Source organism: Pieris rapae, chromosome 8 (assembly GCF_905147795.1).
Source record: "Pieris rapae chromosome 8, ilPieRapa1.1, whole genome shotgun sequence".
NCBI classification, from domain to species: domain Eukaryota; kingdom Metazoa; phylum Arthropoda; class Insecta; order Lepidoptera; family Pieridae; genus Pieris; species Pieris rapae.
Window position 1 is genome coordinate 10,599,721 of NC_059516.1, and position 21,187 is coordinate 10,620,907.

The 21,187-nt window shown below is 34.0% G+C and overlaps 1 protein-coding gene across 1 annotated transcript; it reads right to left on the minus strand.

Moving 5' to 3' along the window:
• Nucleotides 1-1,031: 1,031 nt before the first annotated feature.
• Nucleotides 1,032-20,914, minus strand: LOC110992082 (synaptic vesicle glycoprotein 2C). Its single transcript, XM_022257749.2, has 11 exons — nt 20,518-20,914; nt 19,520-19,681; nt 15,667-15,829; nt 15,122-15,243; nt 13,154-13,392; nt 3,780-3,922; nt 3,122-3,245; nt 2,370-2,511; nt 1,931-2,087; nt 1,546-1,673; nt 1,032-1,440 (listed from the first exon to the last, which is right to left on the minus strand). Exons 1-11 carry the CDS (start codon nt 20,660-20,662, stop codon nt 1,361-1,363), a joined length of 1,605 nt encoding a protein of 534 aa, XP_022113441.1. The 5' UTR covers nt 20,663-20,914; the 3' UTR covers nt 1,032-1,360.
• Between the last annotated feature and the right edge of the window lie 273 nt (nt 20,915-21,187).

The window sequence follows — 21,187 nt, forward strand, 5'->3', positions numbered from 1 at the left end:
CAAATACTCTGAATGCAGGTTGGCAGTGCCTGTCCAGTTTGGCAGTGTGTGTGTTGTGTTTAAACCCACGGCCGCTCCTGTCTGCCACACCGTGTACATTACACACATAGCCGTCTATCGAAACAATATACAAAATGATTTAAATTCTTTCGTGCATGTTTTTTATCAAAAATTACAGCTGTGATAAAACCTTGTAAAAAGGTGTGATAAGTAGTCAAAGGTGATGTTTAACCATCCGGATCAACATTAAACTGATAGATAAATAATCGGGTCATTTGTCACATTCAAACCCTTTCGCAGGTGACATAATTAGAAAAAAGGGAACGGCTAATCATGGCGGTTTGTTCTTAACAAGGTAAAGGGTGAGATTTAACGTCACCGACCCTAACATTTTATCCTATTTTTTATTATAATTATAATACCTGGGCCTCTTTATAACTACTATTAGGTACTATTGTTATATGTATTAAACTTTCCTCACACCATACAAAGCATTGATCGAAGGAATTAGAATTGTTTATTTATTTAATAAACAATTCTACTACAATCTACTATAGTGAATATGCCCTTCAAAGTCCTTACAGTTTTCGTAATTAAAGCATAATTTATTCTTAAACCTTCGAGTTTTATGTACATGCAAATATGAATTTGGAGATATACCAAAAAAATAGTTGTGTTACACTATCAAAAATAATTAGGTATATATTTACAATTGAATAGAATAATGTATCAAATTTTCTTCATATAAATTTATTTTACTAACCTGGTGCCTATACTTTATGGCTAGTGAGGCAATAAAGAATTGAAGAGGCAAATAAATAACATTTTAGTATAACATACTATTTGGATACATTGTATTACTCGTAGATATTATAGATGTATGAAAACTGAAGAGGTTTTATGATTACTGCTGACACCTGTTGGATTTTCTCGTAAGTACAATGACTTGTAACAGAATGAAGTTTACACAGGTTGCAGTTCTAGTCCGCTAGATGGCAGTGACAACAAGAGAAATGAAATAATAAAAAAAATGTAAGAAAATATATTTAATTACACAGTATTATGCTAAATAGCAACATTATGGCTAAATTTCAGTCTCTCACTGATATTTATAAATATGGTAGTAGTAGTAGTAATTAAAATTATACCATAGATGTGTCCCACAGTTTCAACCACTTCAATTTGATCGTAGCCTGGATTTATATAATAACCTGATAAATGGTATGGTACATACAAACATATTTTTTCAATACAAATTAGTAGTTTCTTAGTAGTTATTTAGATAAAATTTACATTCTTTGCACATCTTACAAATGCAGTGTCTTAAAATCAATTCACAAAAGTCTCAATTAGTCTAAACTTAGTAATTTAATCCTTTGCGTTCCATTTCATCCCGGATCTTCTCTGGTTTCGGCCAAAATATTATAAGTATCACTGAACCTGAAAAAGTAACAATATTTTTTATTTATAAAAATAATTATTCAATTACACATTTCTTGTAATATGAAATGCTCATAATTGAAATATAAACAAGTTTTGATTTACCAGCAGTGAAAACGCCAAATACGCTGAAGGCAAGTTGGCAGTGCCTGTCCAGCGTGGCTCCGAGGATATTCGAACCCACCGCCGCTCCTGTCCGACCCACCATGTACATAACGCACATAGCCATCGCTCTAAAAATAATACCAACCATAGACATTAATACTTGTAACACACAAGAGTATTTTTTATAAGTACTTAATTTAACACACAATAAATCAGTGTCATAAAATGGCAAGACTATCCTCATGAAAGAAAATGATTCGAATGATTTAAATATGCATTACATAAAATATCGAAACGTTTTTGTAACAGGTAGAATAATTTCGAATAGAGATATGGAAGTAGATAAATGCAGGCTACTTTGTGTAGCGGCCTATGCTCTACATACCTCAAACATGTGGGGAATACGTCTACAGCAATTGCGGCGAGGATAGAAGCAGCGCATCCGGCGCACAGAGCCAGAATTAGGAGCGCCGTTGCAGCGCCACCTTGTGGTACAAACGCTGCACCGATAGTGGCGAGTCCGCACACGAACATTATGCAACCTAACAGACATTTAGAAGGTGGGGTGAGAAGTCGGAAAATGTCAGTCCATCTTCTGAGTTCGACACACTTTTTAAATACTAAACCTCAATGAATTATTAAAGAGGGTTCGAACCTTAGGATTGATTATGCTAACTACTCCTAGTTTATTTATTTTTAGCTAAAGATTTCCCTAAAAATGCTTTTTGTTGAAGACATCGGACAAAAGTATCCAATCTTTATATATGTTTTTTTTTATTTCATTGAACAATATAAAAATTAAACCAATAAAATATTACACTTACAATAGAATGTCTTTCTGCCAACCCTAGTGATGAAGAGTCCTATAGCCAGGTAGGTGACAGCAAACACTGCACCCATACCCATTGATATAGAGAAGACAGTTGTCGTTACGTGGGCCTTGCATACTCCATGGCTTACTTCCAACTAGAAATGTAAATGTACCAGTATATATAGGATCACTTCATGTATTTGTATATCTATATTCACACTATCTATTACACACTGTATACGTGCTAATGATAATATAAATAAGTAAAAAATCTGAGTTTACACACAAGATGTTATGCGATTATGTACGACAGTATTGCCATCTAAAGTTCTAATAAATGTAACTTCTAAATTCGATCTCCCCTACTCTCTCTTTCAATCTTTCTCACTATAGCTCTCCACCACCTCTCGCTCCATGGCACTGTGCATGATGCGATGTTCGCTCTATCTCACTCTTTCTCTCTATCTTTCTCACTTGCCCCCTACTCTCGCTCCATGGCTATTTGCTTCATGTTACGTTCGCCCTTTCTCACTCTCTCTCAATCGGTCTCAATAGTTCGCTCCCTTTTCTTCGACAAAAACGCTGTACATTTACGTAAAAAAATTCCCCTCCCATCTCATCCTGCTTAAATTGACAAGATATATATGTATAATAATAAGAAGAGACACATAAACCTATGTGAATCAAGAAAGTGGACGAAGAACTTTTTAATTTGACAAAATTTCCCTTTACAGATTGAATAAACAATTAAATTATAAAACTTACTGAAGAATTTCTCGTCGCTTGGAACTTATTGTGTATAATTTCACAAATAGTTATGCTCTTCTCACTCGTATTACTGAGCATGCTGTTCAGGATATCTGGTACCCACACGTACAAACCACTTGAGCTGAAAAAACGTCGCGGTTAAAACCCGTAGGCTTTTTAAATTTAGTTACAGTTAGTTAATACAAAGCAATGGTCTATCTTGTTCAGATGATTTAGTTTTTAACAGTCTTACGCAAGGTTGGTTTATTAAGAGGTAATTAAACCATTTTGATAAGATTTCAACTCGGAAAAAGCCTCACCGATGAAAATTAAAATTGTTTATCTAAAATTTTATGTTATGTTTACTCTGAAACATAACACATGTCAAAGAGGACAATCAGATACTTCTGAAAATATGTTACGGAACGTATATATTGTGTGAAAATGACATGAGAACTTAAGGCGCTGCGGATCTTCTCCTCAATAAAAAAGCCCGCTATAGCTCAGCATGACTCTGAATATACAATGTAAATTCCATTATTATTTAGATAATTTAAATTATTTACGCATCATCTTTACTGGTATGTATCCGTTTACATTACAATAATAAAATTAGTCTTTTTTTAAGACCAAGTTGTTTAGTTTCAATTTAATATGAATACATGATAACACTTACAGCATGAACACGGCGAACATTGATATGTGTGATATGAAGACACATTTAAGCAGTGGTGGTCTGAAAAGCAAGGAAATGTTTCTCACTGCTCCAACGAAACCACCAGATCTCGATTCTATGCTGCTTGTAACAATTTTCTCTACCTAAAAATAAAATCATATGCATATAAGGGTGAATACTGTTTTAGTCTACATAAGCATATCTTAAAGGGTGTATCGGTACTGAAAGAAGCTAGGATCTTATGATAACATATACCATCAGGGACTTTTCTGTAGACCTTGTCAATGTGTACAATACTTAGTGCATTATTTTGATAAAAAAAAAATAATGAAGTCAAGCAATAAATGAATTTGTTAAAAAGTAAAACTAACTAACATTAAATGTACAAAATTACCTTAAATACGCAAAATACAGATGTGTTTCTAGTGCGTTAATTGAAATCCTCGTTCTAAATCGTAGTTTCCATTTCGGTTAGAAACGACGCGTATTTATTATTGTAATCGAAAAAGTGCAACGCGCTGACGCAGCGCTGCGGTCGCGCTACGATGAATCGTTGACCTAATTGTTACTGTGTAATGAATTAAGGCAAGGTTTTTGATTTTATAATTTTAATTATTTTAAATTTATCATGGCATCTCCAATTGTCAGTGAAATTAAAACCCACTTATTAATAGCTGAATTGAAAAAGGAAAGAGCCCGATGCTCAGACCTGGAAACTATTGTCCATGAACTAAAGGAACGGATAGCTCAGCTCGAGCAAAATCAACCCTTAACACAAAGGGATGCGGCAGCCGCTGAACCTATCCAGTATGAGACGGACGAAGAAGAACTGGCTAAAGAAACGGAATGGGTGCGACAAAAAAGCAGAAAGAAAAGGAAACTAAACACCTCCCCTTCCCCCCTGAAAGAAGTTACTTGTAGTGAAGTAGCCAAACAAAAGTCCAAAAAGGAACCCCTTCCACCCCCGATTATCGTCGAAAATGTGATTGAATACCAATCATTTTACGACACTTTAATGAAAAAAGAATTAAATAAAGACTCCTTTACAGTAAAAATGCTCAGAAATGGATCGGTGAAGATCAATACCAATAGCGAAGCTACCTATAGATGTATCACAAAACATCTAAAAGAAGAAGAAGCCTCGTGGTTCTCTTACGAAAACAAGCAGAACAGACCAATAAGAGTTATGGCAAAAAATCTGCATGCTTCTTGCAAGCCTGATAGGATAGTTGAAGACCTCATCCTCCAAGGATTTAAAATTTTAGACGCAGCCGTTAAATATAGCTGGAAAAACAAGGAACCGCTGAACATGTTCATTCTCTCTTTCCATCATGAGGAAAACATAAAGAACATTTATCAAATCAAATCGATACTTGGCTGCAAAATTGATGTACAGCCACTGAAATCACCAAAATTGATTCCTCAATGCAAGAGGTGTCAGGCTTATGGGCACACACAGAAATACTGCTCCAAGGAGCCGAGGTGTGTAAAATGTACTGCAAAGCACCTCACAGTAGACTGTAACAAGCCTCGAGACGCGAAACCGAAGTGCGTTCACTGTGGTGAGTCACATCCAGCTAACTATAGAGGCTGTGTAGTTGCAAAAGAACTGCAAAAAATGAGAAACGTCTTAAAATCAAAATCAAATACAGAACCGGTCAAATCTGTAAAACCAGAAAAACTAGTTTCCAAGACTGTTTCTTTTGCTCAGGTCACTAAAGGACCAAAGGCTAAATCCTCAACACAACAAAACGAGAAAGCTAACACAGGCATAGATGAAAAGATTAACACCATACTTTCATTATTGACATCTTTTGATGAAAGACTTAAAAAACTAGAAAGCGGCACCATAATAGCAGCTTCTAAACGTCTGAAGCAATGATGTCTTTAAAAATAATGGCATGGAATGCTAATGGGTTATTAAAACACCAAAGAGAACTTCATATTATTCTTAAACATTAAAACATTGACATCTGCTTGGTATCGGAAACACATTTTACCAGGGAGTCATACATTCAACTTAAAGGATATCAAGCCTACCATGCCCTTCATCCCAGTAATAAATCCAGTGGGGGAAGTACAGTTATAATAAAGGACAGTTTAAAACACCATGAGACATTTAAATATGAAAAAGAGCATATTCAAGCTGTGGCTGTAAGCGTAGCAATGAAACAGTGTCCATTAACAATTTCATCTATCTACTGCCCACCTAGACATGCACTTAAGTATGATCAGTACAAAAGCCTACTAGAAAGTCTTGGAAATAGATTTGTGTTGGGAGGCGATTTCAATACAAAACATACCTACTGGGGATCAAGATTAATATCGACTAAAGGAAAAGAACTGTTCAATGCTATGAAAGATTTGAGATGTGATACTATTTCGACAGGAAAGCCTACCTACTGGCCAACAGACAAGAATAAAATACCAGATCTTATAGATTTCTTCATATTTAGAGAAGTATCACCAAATGTTCTCCAAATAGAGGAAGCCAATGATATGAACTCAGATCACTCACCAATCTTACTCACAATTGGCGAAGACCCTATAAAGCGAAAACTGAATCCATCTCTCGTAAACCCGCATACGGACTGGGACAGCTTCAAAATTTATCTTGAGAATATGATAGACCTAAGAGTACCTTTAAAGACTGAGGAACAATTAGAATTTGAAGTAAATAACTTTACAAAGAACATCCAACAAGCTGCTTGGAGCAATACTCCTAAATTTAAGAAAAAGGTACAAAACAACTACTTTCCAAAAGAGATTATAAATCTCATACAGACAAAACGAGCTCAAAGAAAAAGGTGGCATTCCACAAGATGTCCTGAAGACAAAAAACATCTGAATAATCTTACTAAACAACTAAGGAGAGAGATAAAAATATATAAAGATACCTCAATAAATAAATACCTAAGCCAATTAACATCTGATGGTTCCACCAACTACTCCATCTGGAAAGCGATAAGAAATATCAAAAAACCTACAACACATATTCCTCCCTTACGAGAGTCTAATGGGAATTGGGCTGCAAGTAACATACAAAAAGTTAGGAGGTTTGCTGATCACCTAGAAAATATACTTCAAATCGATGAAGAAGATTCACTTGACTTCGAAGAAACATCGTTAGAAGAGTTAAACATCCGTCTAGTCACACCGAAAGAAGTTATAAGAGAAATTAAATGTTTAACTAAGAAAAAGGCGCCAGGTTTTGATTTAATTACGGGTGAGGTACTACAGCATCTCCCCCGTAAAGCCGTAGTTAAAATGACAACCTTAATTAATGCCACATTTCGACTTCAATATGTTCCCAGTATGTGGAAAGTTGCGGAAGTTATAATGATTCCCAAGCCAGGAAAACCACCACACGAAGTAACATCTTACCGGCCAATCTCACTGTTACCTGTTATAGCAAAACTATTTGAGAAACTCTTTCTCAAACGTCTTAACCCCATTATTGCCAAAAAGCAGCTCATACCGGATTACCAATTCGGTTTCAGAGATAAACATTCTACCATAGAGCAGGTCCATAGAATTACAAATAATATTGAAATAGCACTAGAAGAACAAAAAGTCTGCTCCACGGTCTTTCTGGATGTAGCTCAGGCTTTTGACAAAGTGTGGCACCGAGGACTTGTTTACAAATTGAAGAAACTACTGCCTTGTCAATTTTCAAATATCCTCGAGTCATATTTAACACAAAGAACGTTTAGGGTACGACAAGAAGATGATTATTCAGAACTGAAACAAATAAAAGCTGGGGTGCCGCAAGGGAGTGTATTAGGTCCGGTCCTGTACCTCTTATACACGTGCGATATCCCTGAACTAGAAGATAACATAATCGCGACCTTTGCCGATGATACTGCTATCATGTCTACGGCAGCTACTGAAAAGGAAGCGGTAGTAAAACTACAAAGAGCTATAAATATTGTTGGCTTGTGGACCAAGAAGTGGCGGATAAGACTAAATCAGTCGAAATCAGGTGGAGTTTTACTCGCCGTCCATAAAAAATACCAGGTCATCCGTCAAGCATCGTGGGATAGTGATATGGAGGATGTCTGGGTTACTCTTATTCCTGAAGCACGTGACACTTCTCGCATAAATTTATGTGTTTGCTATTTGCCTCCTGATATTAGAATTAACAAGCTTGAACTCTTTTATAGCCATTGCCAAAATTTACTTCTTAATCGTTTCCCTTCGGATAATTTCTTATTAATTGGTGATTTTAACACACCTGATTACTCTGATTCGATTAATCCCTCTCTGTCAATTTCCCCTAACCCGAGTAAGAAGCTCCTTCTACTAAATGAATTAATGTCACTGTGTAATCTAAAACAGCATAACTTTATCACAAATGCAAACGCTCGCTTGTTGGATTTGGTGCTTTCTAATATAGATTGTATAAGTGTCAATGAAACACCTGCATTAAGTTTGTTAGATAAAAATCATCCCGCAATTTTGATTACTCTTTCTCCGATTCAGATTTCTAAAGGGCTTCAACGCGCTAACATTAAACGGCTTAATTTTGCTAAATGTAATTTTGTAAACATTAAATCTGAACTCCAGTCTGTGAACTGGTCCGAAATCTTATCGTCCCCTTGTATTGATGAGTGCACCGAAGCTTTTTATGAGCTTTTATTTGAAATAATATCAAGAAATACACCAAGGTGTTGTAGCAAATTCTCATCTTATCCAGTCTGGTACAGCAAATCCTTAATTAAATGTAATAAAGAAAAAAACTTATATCATAAACGGTTTAAGAGGTTTGGGAATCCCCGCGATTACGACGTTTTCTCTTTGCTGAGGGAGAGATGCAAATTTCTTACCAAGATTTGTTACGACAAGTATATCGCATCCATCGAGGACTCGTTGGTCAAGGACATAAAATCATTTTGGAGATTTGTGAATAATCGTAAAGGCCATATTTCAGTGCCTCACACCATGACACTTGAAAATACTTCTGAGACAGACGGTCAGGGGATATGTGACCTTTTTTCGCGATACTTTGGTTCAGTTTTTGACGATAAAACTAATAAAACTATATACACTGACCAATCTGGTGCTGTTAATAACACGTATTTTAATATATTATCTGGCTTTTCTATTACGGTAACAGATATCAAACGTAAAATAGATAGTTTGGATATTAACAAAGGGGCAGGTCCTGACCTTCTGCCTCCTATTTTCATAAAAAGTTGCGGAAAGGAGTTGTCCATTCCATTATGTGTTCTCTTTAATAAATCGTTAACTAGTGGTGTGTTTCCTAAGCGCTGGAAAACTGCCCACATAATACCTATTTATAAAAGTGGTGATAAGTCCAATTGTAAAAACTATAGACCGATAAGTATTTTATCTTGCGCTGCTAAATTATTTGAGTCAGTGATGTATACTCATCTGTTCAGTCATTTTAAGCCTGTTCTTTCAGACAAGCAACATGGTTTTGTTAGAAACAGGTCTACGGTCACTAACCTTCTGGAATACAAAAACTATCTCTGTCAAGTGTTTGCCACAGGTGGCCAAGTTGACTCTGTTTACACTGACTTCTCTAAGGTTTTTGACAAAGTAAATCACCATCTGCTCTGTCATAAGTTAGCGTCACATGGTATCCACGGCAGTTTATATAGATGGATCTGCTCATACCTAGACTCTAGAACTCAGTTGGTTGCGTTAAAGGGCTTCATCTCTGCACCTATCGCAGTTACATCGGGAGTACCTCAGGGTTCCCACTTAGGGCCATTATTCTTCGTAGTTTTTATTAATGACCTTATTCAACAACTGTCCTGCAATTGTCTCTTATATGCAGATGACTTAAAAATATTTACTTCTATTACTAATTTAGATGACTGCTTAACGTTACAGCGTGATATCAATACCGTGTCACAATGGTGCAAGACTAACTACATGTATTTAAATATAGACAAGTGTTTTGTCATTTCGTTTACTAATAAACGAAACAAAATCGTATGGAACTACGTCATAGATGGTCAATTAGTTAACAGATCAGATGTTGCAAAAGACCTAGGTATCCTGTTCGATGACAAGCTTTCATTCCGTGCCCACTATAGTCACATCACGTCTAAAGCAAACCATCTACTGGGTTTTATTCTTAGATCCACAAAAGGTTTTAAAAATCCTCGTAGCACCTTGTACTTATACTTCAGCCTCGTAAGAAGTATATTAGAATACGGTAGTCCTATATGGTCGCCGAATTATAAGGTGCACATTGACGATATTGAACGAATTCAGAGGAAATTTCTCAGAATTTTATGTTATCGTATAAAACCTGGCCGGTCTAACTTAAATTATTGCGATAGACTCCTGAAATTTAAAGTTCAACCATTAGAATCCAGACGCATAGTCTTCGACTTAGTTTACCTTTACAAAATCACCCACTCCATTATAGACTCTCCCGAACTACTAGCTCACATTAGCCTTAACATTAGATTTAGTGCCCGTAGAGCTAACGAAGTCAATTTATTTTCCCTTCAAACTTATAAGAATAACATCTCTTTTTACAACCCTTTGACCAGGATGGCTCGTCAATATAACGAGATGGCAAAGAGCAACCACTTACTTGTGGACATATTCTGTCGTAACATCAATAAATTCATTAGTGTCGTTAAAGACATCCTCCATCGTAGGTTAAGTGCTGACCCTTGTGGTCTTGGTTAACGTTACGTTAAATTGGTGTCGAGGAACTTATTATTATTATTATTATTGTTTTTTTTTTTTACTATGTTACCTTTGTTAGTTATGAGCCTTTTATTGATGTAACATTAATTTTGCAGTGTGCACATGGTTTTACATTAGAATCCTGTTCATAACTATTAGTTTTAAGTTTATTTTTGTAAAGATTATAATGTGTTTTGTGCACCAAATAAATAAATAAATAAATAAATAAAATCAGTTCACATTAACTTTTCCAACAAGACATCAAATTACCAGCCAGTATACATTGATAACGACAAAGTTCCGTTCGAAAATTCAGCTAAGTACCTAGGTATGACGCTGGACACTAAACTACGATGGAAGGTCCATGTTAAAAAGAAGCGCGAAGAGTTGGATCTCCGTTACACTAAATTGTACTGGTTGCTCGGAAGGCATTCCACCTTATCAGTACAAAATAAATTATTGATATACAAACAAGTCCTGACACCTGTATGGACTTATGGTTGCCAGCTGTGGGGCTGTACCAGTAATAATAACATCCAAGTGATCCAACGTTTCCAAAACAAAGTGCTCAGGGGAATAGTCAATGCTCCCTGGTACATTCGCAATTACGACCTCCACCGGGACCTTAATGTAGAGGACGTCGCTACAGTAATAAAAAAGACTGCTGGAGCACACGAACATAGGCTCCACCATCACGTGAATGTCGAGGCTATCCAACTCCTTGACACCACGGACTTAGTGAGAAGACTGAAAAGGACAAAACCATTTGAACTAGTGATTTAGTGATAATGTACGTAAATATCAAGTGCTAAAGAGTGTCTGCAACATAGAACACAAGAACAGAGTGTCTTCTTCCCTTTAATAGAGACTGTAAGTAGTGTTATTGGACACTCACTTATATAATAATCCTTTTTAGTAAATTAGGTTAGACTTAAATTACTTATTAGTCTTAAGTAAGTCTAGATCGTAATGTTCCATGATGTCTCAGTGAAGACACATGTATATAGAAAAAAAAAAAAAAAAAAAAAAAATTGAAATCCGAAATCAATAAACAGATTTTATCGAATTTCTATCAAATAAATGTGTGTCAATCGAACCGTTCGTCCCGTGCCGTGCTGCGTCCCACCGTCGAGCGATTCATGCGCAACATGTGACGTCACGGAATCACGTGTGTGATATGGGCGGGAAGGCTTATAAGTTATACTACAAAGAAAAGTCTAGAAGGCCACTTGCGCATGCACAGCGGTGAGCGTCCGTTCCGTTGCGGGAAATGTCCCGCTGCCTTTGGCTACGAGAGCGCTCTCTATAACCACAATAAGCTCGTACATTTGAAGCATAAGGTAAACCGTAGCCGGGACCAGTCAAACTCAAATTGGATCGAAGTTCCTACAGATAAAACTCGTAGGGTTCAGCCTGCGTTTGCAATGTAAGCGGAAAAAATTTAATTATTTACGACATCACATGAGAAACCTCAAAAATAACAGTACTTCTCCACTATTTAATGGATGTCATTATACATATAAACCTTCCTCTTGAATTACACTATCTATTAAAAAAAACCGCGTCAAAATCCGTTGCGTAGTTTCAAAGATTTAAGCATACAAAGGGACATAGGGACAGAGAAAGCGACTTTGTTTTATAATATTTAGTGAAGACATTTTCCGCAGCTCAGAAAGTTCGCAAAAATATTGATTTGTGCGTTTGGAATTAATTATAAATGCGAACAGTTCTCTTTATTGATGAGAGTCAATCAACGCATAACTTGGAAAATTATTTACGTATTTGTATCGGTGGAAAGGATATGAATACCGATGGATTAGTTTCCCAAATTCCAGCTCAAATGTCTCATTCATTACGGTGTATTTAAATTTCGTAGTTTGTAACATTTTCAAATTTAACGTTCGTTAATTTTCGTGCATTTTCGTTTATCTTCGTTTATTTTTTGTTTATTTTCGTTTACCTTCGTTTATCTTCGTTTATTTTCGTTTACTTTCGTTTATTTTCGTGTATTTTCGTTTATCTTTATTTTTCGATTACTTTCGAGTATCTTCGTTTATTTTCGTGTATTTATATTTATTTTCGTGTATTTTCGTATATTTTCGTTTACCTTCGTTAATTTTCGTACATTTTCGTTTATCTTCGTTTATCTTCGTTTATTTTCGTTTATTTTCGTGTATTTTCGTTTACTTTCGTTTATTTTCGTGTATTTTCGTTTACTTTCGTTTATTTTCGTGTATTTTCGTTTATCTTCGTTTATTTTCGTTTATTTTCGAGTATCTTCGTTTATCTTCTTGGTTAAGGATTAATGCTGTATCGGTTAAAATCGCTTCGAAAATTAGCCAGTATTTGTCGTAAAAAGTAAATGACAAAAAAAGGTTATTGTGGGTTATCCATAAGAGATAGACATATACCATCATGGACTTTTCTGTAGACCTTTTCAATGTGTACAATACTTAGTACATTGTTTTTATAAAACTCGTAGGGTTCAGCCTGCGTTTGCAATGTAAGCCGGAAAAATGTAATTATTTACGACATCACATTAGAAACCTCAAAAATAACAGTACTTCTCCACTATTTAATGGATGTTATTATACATATAAACCTTCCTCTTGAATCACTCTATCTATTAAAAAAACCGCATCAAAATCCGTTGAGTAGTTTCAAAGATTTAAGGCAGTATATAGGAACCTCATTGAACTTACGGGAAAATTATCCTCTCCAGCATTCTCGTTGTATGCGTACATTTTCGCCAATACTGGTAATGCGGCCTCTGGACCTTTGGCAGACAATAGGTATCTGGGACTTTCTGGCAGCCAGAACAGAAACACCGAGGCTATGAGACCAGGGGCACACCATGACCATATGAAGGCTCGCCACGGTACTATCCTGAAGCCACCGATCGACCAGGACCATTGTCCTGGAATTATGATCCAGGCAAGACCTAGAACATATATTTAATTTTATTATTTATGGCTTAAAGTGTCAATCAACGTGTCATTTTCTGCTACATATGAAACTGTCAATAAAAAATCTGGCAGTGCCTACTAGTACACCTTGTTGCCACCTGTTGTATATAAAAATACACTTTTATGTGCTTATCAACCTGTATCATGTATAAAATCATTACTTTATGAATAAAAGCAGTCAAAATATTTAATTATAAAATAAGAAAGAAGAATGATTTTTGGGCTTCCTTTTTGACAATAAAGTAATTAAAAAGTAATTAGTTTTAAACATTTAATGTTTTACGTCACCTTTATCACTAACTGCATTCACGTGCAGGCGTTAATATCATTACTTGACTGATAACTGATTAGAGCAATTTAATTCTCATTTATCTGTTTGTCTAGGTCTTAATTTAGTATCAGAGTTAACAATGAACCTAAAGTCATCCACTGCCTAATATCTAAGTGGGTTAACTAATTTTAGAGTACATTGTGTTCAATTCGTTAAACAAATATACTATACACCACCTTAGTGATCAAACACCTCGATCTTTTGAGAACAATTAAGGCGTTTCTTGTAAATTGAATTTATTATTATTATTATTATTAATATACACGTCTCGCAAGCAACGGTTTGCCGCGGTTAGACTAAAGTCAACCAACATTATAACAATCTTAATTCCAAGTAGTTCCAGATTACAAGCTTAAAATCAGTTTTAGAAGATTTAGATTACCATTTTTTAAGTACTAATATTTAATTTAACTAGAATATAATGTATATAATAAATCCAGAGCTTGATATATTCGGTAATGATCAATTTAAAAAAAAGCATTTGTTCCTATCTGATACCTAATCCGCTATCTGGGTCAAAAAAATTCTCGTAAAATCTTAAATTGTAATTGTTATATTTTCTTAATGTTTTGTAATATCACTTAACACAATTGTCATGTATTTTAGAAAATATAGTATACATATACTGTTGATATAGCATTATATATGATGTGGTAAACTTTAATAAGTAGAACTAGGTTATAACACAGTTTCAGAGCGCATTGACATTGCTCGTACCAAATCTTCGTACTAGCGTTCATATTGACCCATAGATAACGGAATCTAAATTGCAATAACATATCAACCGTGTTATGATCTCCATTAGGAAAATGTTATTTTAACCTTTATGCGCATCACAGCTGTTTTTATATCATACAACAAATTTACGACTCATTAAGAAGCTTAGTTAGCTAACAATCAAACTGCAAGCTGTTAACAATAAAAAATAGCATTTAAATGAATTACATATTAATGTATAAATGATTGCTTCATATTAATAAATATATAAAATACACCAATGAAAAAAAAACTACAACTATTTGGTTCAACTGTAATTAATAAGTTCTAAAAACTTTATTTAACATCTACCTACATATATTTTGTACATCACGCTCTTAATGTGTTTTAAGTTTCTGTTAAGTTTTAGTTTTTTTGTAGTTTGCTTTAAGTTTTAAGTATACATGTTGTTTAAGGACTGAAATATCATTATTATAACATGTACTAAACCGAAGACAGGAAGGAAGTACACTTTATATGCTACTATTAAATTATGGTTTGTGATTCAGTTAATATGATGTTCTATCGATAATATTTTCAATACTGTTTACCAAGCCGGCTAATCAAATCTTACCGATACAAAAATATCGTCTCACAAATAGTAAAAATAAATGTACCTGGTAGAATCATAAATGAGAAGGATATGAAGGCTGATCCCCAAGCTATAGCTGCCGCCCTTCGGGATCCGGTGTGCATTTCACCAAGATAGGCATACACCGTCGCACTTGACGCAGACACCCTGAGAATAAACATAAACAATTTGGAAAATTAAGAAAGGGAAAAAGAAGAATATTAAAAATAGAAAAAAAAAGATAAACATAAATACTTACTTGTTTAAATACTTAAGGAAGGATATTTAAAATACTATAGTAGAAGTACAAATAGAAAACTATTAATACTTATTGCAAACATAATAACACCTACATTTTACTCTATCATCATTTGAAAATAAGTTTTTTTTTAATTTAATACCAATATACGCTACGCATTTAATTCATATGCTCAAATATATTGAACCAATAAACTAAAAACAAAAGATATTCGCACACAGTGTACATTGCGTTAGTTTTTATTTAAAGTTCTGCTGTACGAAAACATCATACGAAAAATAACATTTCTCTCCAAACGATACTACCACAATGATATTACAATTCATACTCACAAACAGCCCGTAAGTATCCGCAAAATGAGTAGCATCCACACATTAGTTGAGAACGATGAGGTAATAGATAGAGCGGCAGACGCTACCATTGATGGCAGCATCACCGCCCGTCGGCCAAATCTATCACCCAGGTATCCCCATAGAAATGATGTGCTTATAATACCTATGAAAAGCATTCAATTACTATTTTACGTATCCACTCATGAAGATTTAAGTTCAGTTAAAGCAGTTTCCGTGGGCCACCACTATGAGGTACCAGCCACCCACCCAAACCACAGTCCTTCTAGAAAAGAGCTTCTCAATTCTTAAAAGGCCGGCACGCACTCGCTAACGCTCTAGCATTGAGTGTCTATGGGTGTTGTTAAGTGATACTATCCTATAAAAAATGTGTGCGTGTGCTAGTGTACACACGTAAGAAGTGAAACTTCTTTAGAACCTTATTTTTCGAAAAATTATGTTCTATATGCAACTTTATAGAAATTAGTTAAATAAAGTTAGATAAAGAGAGAATTTCTAAATAAAATTAAAAAAACTTAAACTTTGTAAATTAATTAACAAATTTTTACCGGATTACAATTAGAATTTCATTAATAATTGTAATAGAATTTACTGTCATTATTATCGTTATTATATATTTTTGTTATTAATGGCTTCGAATCTTCTCGAAAGAATCGTGGTAGAGACAAGATAAAAAAGTTGTTTTACATAGTAGAGGCATCTAAGGCACGATATTTACGTTAACGACTTTTAATATCTATTTTTTGTAAAAACTATGTTTACTCTATTTGTCATACATTTTAGATGGAAGATTTTGTAAAATAATCAGTAGATTTAGTATGTATTTGTACGATGTCGTAAACTTCATAAATAAATAAATAAACGACCGAGTGTTAAATGCGCACACAGAAAAACATCCACTTCACTTAGTCAACTGCGGTTGCTATTATGGTGCTTAATTACACACACACACACACATAGATATATATATATATATATATATATATATATATATATATATATATATATATATATATATATATATATATATATATATATTAAAGTGGCATTAACGTGTCACAGTTCGCTTTTAAGCGCTACCAACATTTGTTGAATTCTGTTGAAAACTTGATCAACAGAATAGTTAAAGACGAGTGTCAAGCGTCCCTTACATCTAAGATTTCATTTGTAATAATAGTAATAATCGTAATTATAAAATCAGCCATATAAAAATAGGCATGCAATTGTCATATACATAGTAAGTTATTTATAATTGTTGTCAAAACTTATGGTCTAAATAGTCTCCCGCGCTATAAAGACACCTTGGCTTTAAAAATTTAATCACCTTCCCCTAGTCTGATCCCCTGATCTGTAACTTAACAACTTTTTGAATACATCGTGGTGTAACATGCAGGGACCCACGGCCGTAAATTCACCCCAAGAAGTTTACTATAAAAGAAACAGCCGACGAAATTTTATTGTTATTTTTTACGTGAGAAGTTTCCCCCTGGTAATAATAACCATTGCGTAGCAAAGGGGCATATTTGTACGTGCATACATGAATCGTTCAAAATTCAAATACTAATCCTTGGGATTGATCCAGTGCAAAAGAATATTATTCGTTCATAAGTGTTCTTATTTACTATGTGAATAAAGTTAGTTTGAGTACGAGTTTAATACTAAAAAACACAATCACAATCTTTGTTATGGGAACAGTTACGCGGGCACGAAGATGTGTGAACTATGGCACTTCATTGTATCTTTAACCTGTATGAAAGTTCAACGGCCTAACTGCAATCGAAAGTTACACAATATTAATCAGACATTAAACACGGGTTCAGGAATGTCATTGGTCTTGCATTCATTTACGAACAAACCAGTTTGGTATTTTTAAAATATTGTGTGATATGGTTTTCGACAAAGGTTGATCTATTTATAGAATTATAATTAAGCTTAACCTAGTCGATTCCCTCGATTGCTTCCTGGTACAATCGCAATGAAGATCTCTATCGGGAACTTAATGTAGAGACCGTCACTAGATTAATCAAAAAGTGATCTAAAGCCCACGATCAAAGGCTTCACCAACACGTGAAACAGAATACGTCAAATTTTTGACACCACAGGCCTAATGAGATTGAAAAGGACCAAATGATTCGAATTAGTGAATTTAGAGAGTACACGTTAGTGCTAAACAGTGGTAAGTGGAAAAATAGAACACGAGAAGTGTTTTGTTTTGCCCTTAACAGATACTGTAATGTTATGTTATTAGACAATTTCTTACGTTCAAAATCATTTTTGATAAATTACTTCTTAGTCTTAAGTTAGGCTAGACCGTAATATTAATTTAATAATAACTAGTCGTCGGCGCGTCCACACAGAACGCGGCAAATGCAAATATTTACATCGTTAGTGAGTTTATAAGTTTATACCAATATTCATCACATAGTAGATGATATTTTCTTTAACAATACAAAGGTTCATTAGTTTTTGTAGTTCTGTCCATCTATTGCGAACCTTTAACTGCCAGCAATTACCCGGCTACTATTAGGCGGGTCACTATATGCTATAAAAAACATGTCATCGAACGATAAATCCAGTGGCAGTGATACAACAACCTTTTAATTACTTCATAAAGATAACAATAAAAAAACATCCTATTTTTTTTAATTAGAATCAATTACAGATTGCCTTACATCATCAACCAAATTGTCACTTGTGCGTTTATGTAATCAGTAAAAACAATTGCTAAATTCTTGAGATTAGCTTCGCTAAATTGTTTATGAAGTGGCAGTGATAACAAATCATCTACCAAAATTCTTTGCAGGCGTATTCGGAACGGGTCCACTGCTACTACTTCTATCTCCCTGCTCTTGTATTCCTTATGGGCAAGCATTTTGTGACCTTAAGCATACGAAAGCCTACAAATTCAACGCATTAAGGGCTGTATAAACCTACTGAATACATCAAGTTGGAGAAGTCTTGAAGGTCAACAAAGTAAACTATGCTAAGTATTTACTATAGTAACTCTTTAAGAAAATAAATGTGACGACTTGATCGAGTTTCGGCGAACTCTTCAATATGAAACCTACTTCGAGTAATGTAGTTGTTAACTTTCTTCGATGAGACGATGTGCCCATTACTACATCTGTGTAGATATAATTTCACCCTGTACGTATATTTATTAATGAAAGCTGACGTTTCTGTGGCTCCCTAACTTATAATAGAATCATCTTCTCTCTAAAATTAATTAATTAGCTACTCAATGCTTCGTTCTGATTGTTTTAAAACACTCATAATTAAAATGTAAAAGATGAAATATTTATGAAATAAAAGAAAGAAAAAAAATATATAGGCATATTTTTTTTTAATATAGGCAATTACTGTTATTCTGATGTATGTAATCTATAAATGAGACAAGGCTCATAAGTATTTTCCTTTCCAGTATTATACTATTAGCAACTAAAATTATTTAGCCTATTCCAATATGGTTTAAAGATATACAAAAGAAGTGGAAGTGACAGAAATTAATTTTTGAGAGAGAGATGAGGAAATTAACGAGACAGATTGAATTGTATCTGTCAGAAATGGTAAGGTATTTTTTAAGAACAAAACATTTTTTTATAAAACAGGGATTTAACGGACGCCCCCGTTAATGGACACTCAATACCAGATAGCTCGCGGTTGCGTTGACGGCCTTTTAAAAACTTCTCGTACAAGTTGTTAGCTATCTTCAATATCGTGCATGCTCTACGCACAACGGTCCTATTGAGAGACGAGTATGGGGGTAACATATATTTATTTAAAAATATTTAGAGAAATTATATTTTTTTTTAATAATAAAATCATAAAATCTTACCAATGAAAGCCGCAGCATTCACCAGCCCCTTGTGCTCACTTGTCAGCTCCAGCTCACATTCTGCAGCTGTAATGACGTAGCTCATACCGACAGACTCCATAGACACGTTTAGCATGATCAGACCACATGTTAGCAGTACCAGGTGATTGAACTTGCCGTGACCTGGAAACCATATGAAAACGATTTTATAATTTATACGTACAAAAAAGTATGCATTATTCAGCGGATAAAACAATTGATAGTTGTGTGTTGGCAATAGTCTGTAATAGACAATGTAATATAATTTATGCTGGCAACACTACTTTTCAATAAACCCTCTTTCTTTCTCTTTACTTTTGTTAAACACTACATACTTTATTCTTCTAACAAAATCACAAGTCCAGAAATATCATAACAGTGTTATTAAATAAATAAAAAGTAATATTATGTGTATATATATTGTGGTAATGAAGTACTTAATGGATTCGTAATTTTATTACTCTGTAGTAATATCGTCATGTTGTCTAAATAACTAAAAGTGACTTTAAGCCTTAGGAACCTATACATTTAGTATATCACAAAAACGGTACATAAAATTAACATATAAGATAAGAGTAGCTAATGAAAAAGTAAATGTTAAATATTTTTTACCTAAAGCATGTTGTTTTTATATTTTAGAATAAGTCAGTTTTTTTATTAAATATATAACGTATTTAAAAAAACACTAAGTGAAACTCAACCTAGTTTACAGAAATCAATAAAAATATTAATTAAAAAGTTGGCTAACAACAAAAAATATAATCGGCAGAAAAGTGCTTGCATCGCATTAATCACCCGTATGCATATGGAATAAATACTCTACTAGCACAAATTCTTGAACATATATATTTCATACTAAGCAATATTTAATTTTGCGTAAGTATGAAATATATGTTATGTCGTATATATTAAGATTAAACTGGAAAGCATAACATTAATTTCGGTTATTATAGATGTAGAGATAGTAAATGGGAACATACCAGTCAACTCGAATGCATCTTCGAAACAAACTTCGTTTAATTTTTCTGAACTTCTCTCGACATCACTGGAGCGATCATTATCAACATTTCTTTTTAAATTCAAACTTTCTTTTAGTCTATCACTGTGAGAATTATTTTCCGACATTGTAATTTACTAGTAAAAATTAACAACTCAAAAACGTGTTAATGTGTGTATCTTTGACACCATTTTATCTAATCGTAATTCGTAACAATAACAATTTTATTGTTTTTTCTTAACCGTCATTAAAACAAAAAACACCAAATCGCCAATTTTTTTTAATTTTCAGCCAGTTTTCGGGATAATTTTATTTATTATTTTTATATTTTTAAATTTCGACTGTTATCTTTTTATGTACTCAACGTCTTCACGATATGATAGTCCGGAATGAACTAAACAAAAATATAGGTTATGCGTATAAATAACGCCCGCGTGTGTCAAAGAACGCACGTGCAGTCTAAACTAGCTCTACAGGCTACGACATAGGTCTTATTATTATTTAAAAAAGCAAATACCTTAGGTTTTACACGCAATAAAATATTCGTTTTACGGAAGTTAAATATAACCTTTAGAGAAATTACAACTAAATTGTTATATTTGGATCGGTCAAATTAATTACATAAATGTAAGTGATACGTTTAAAGTTTACTT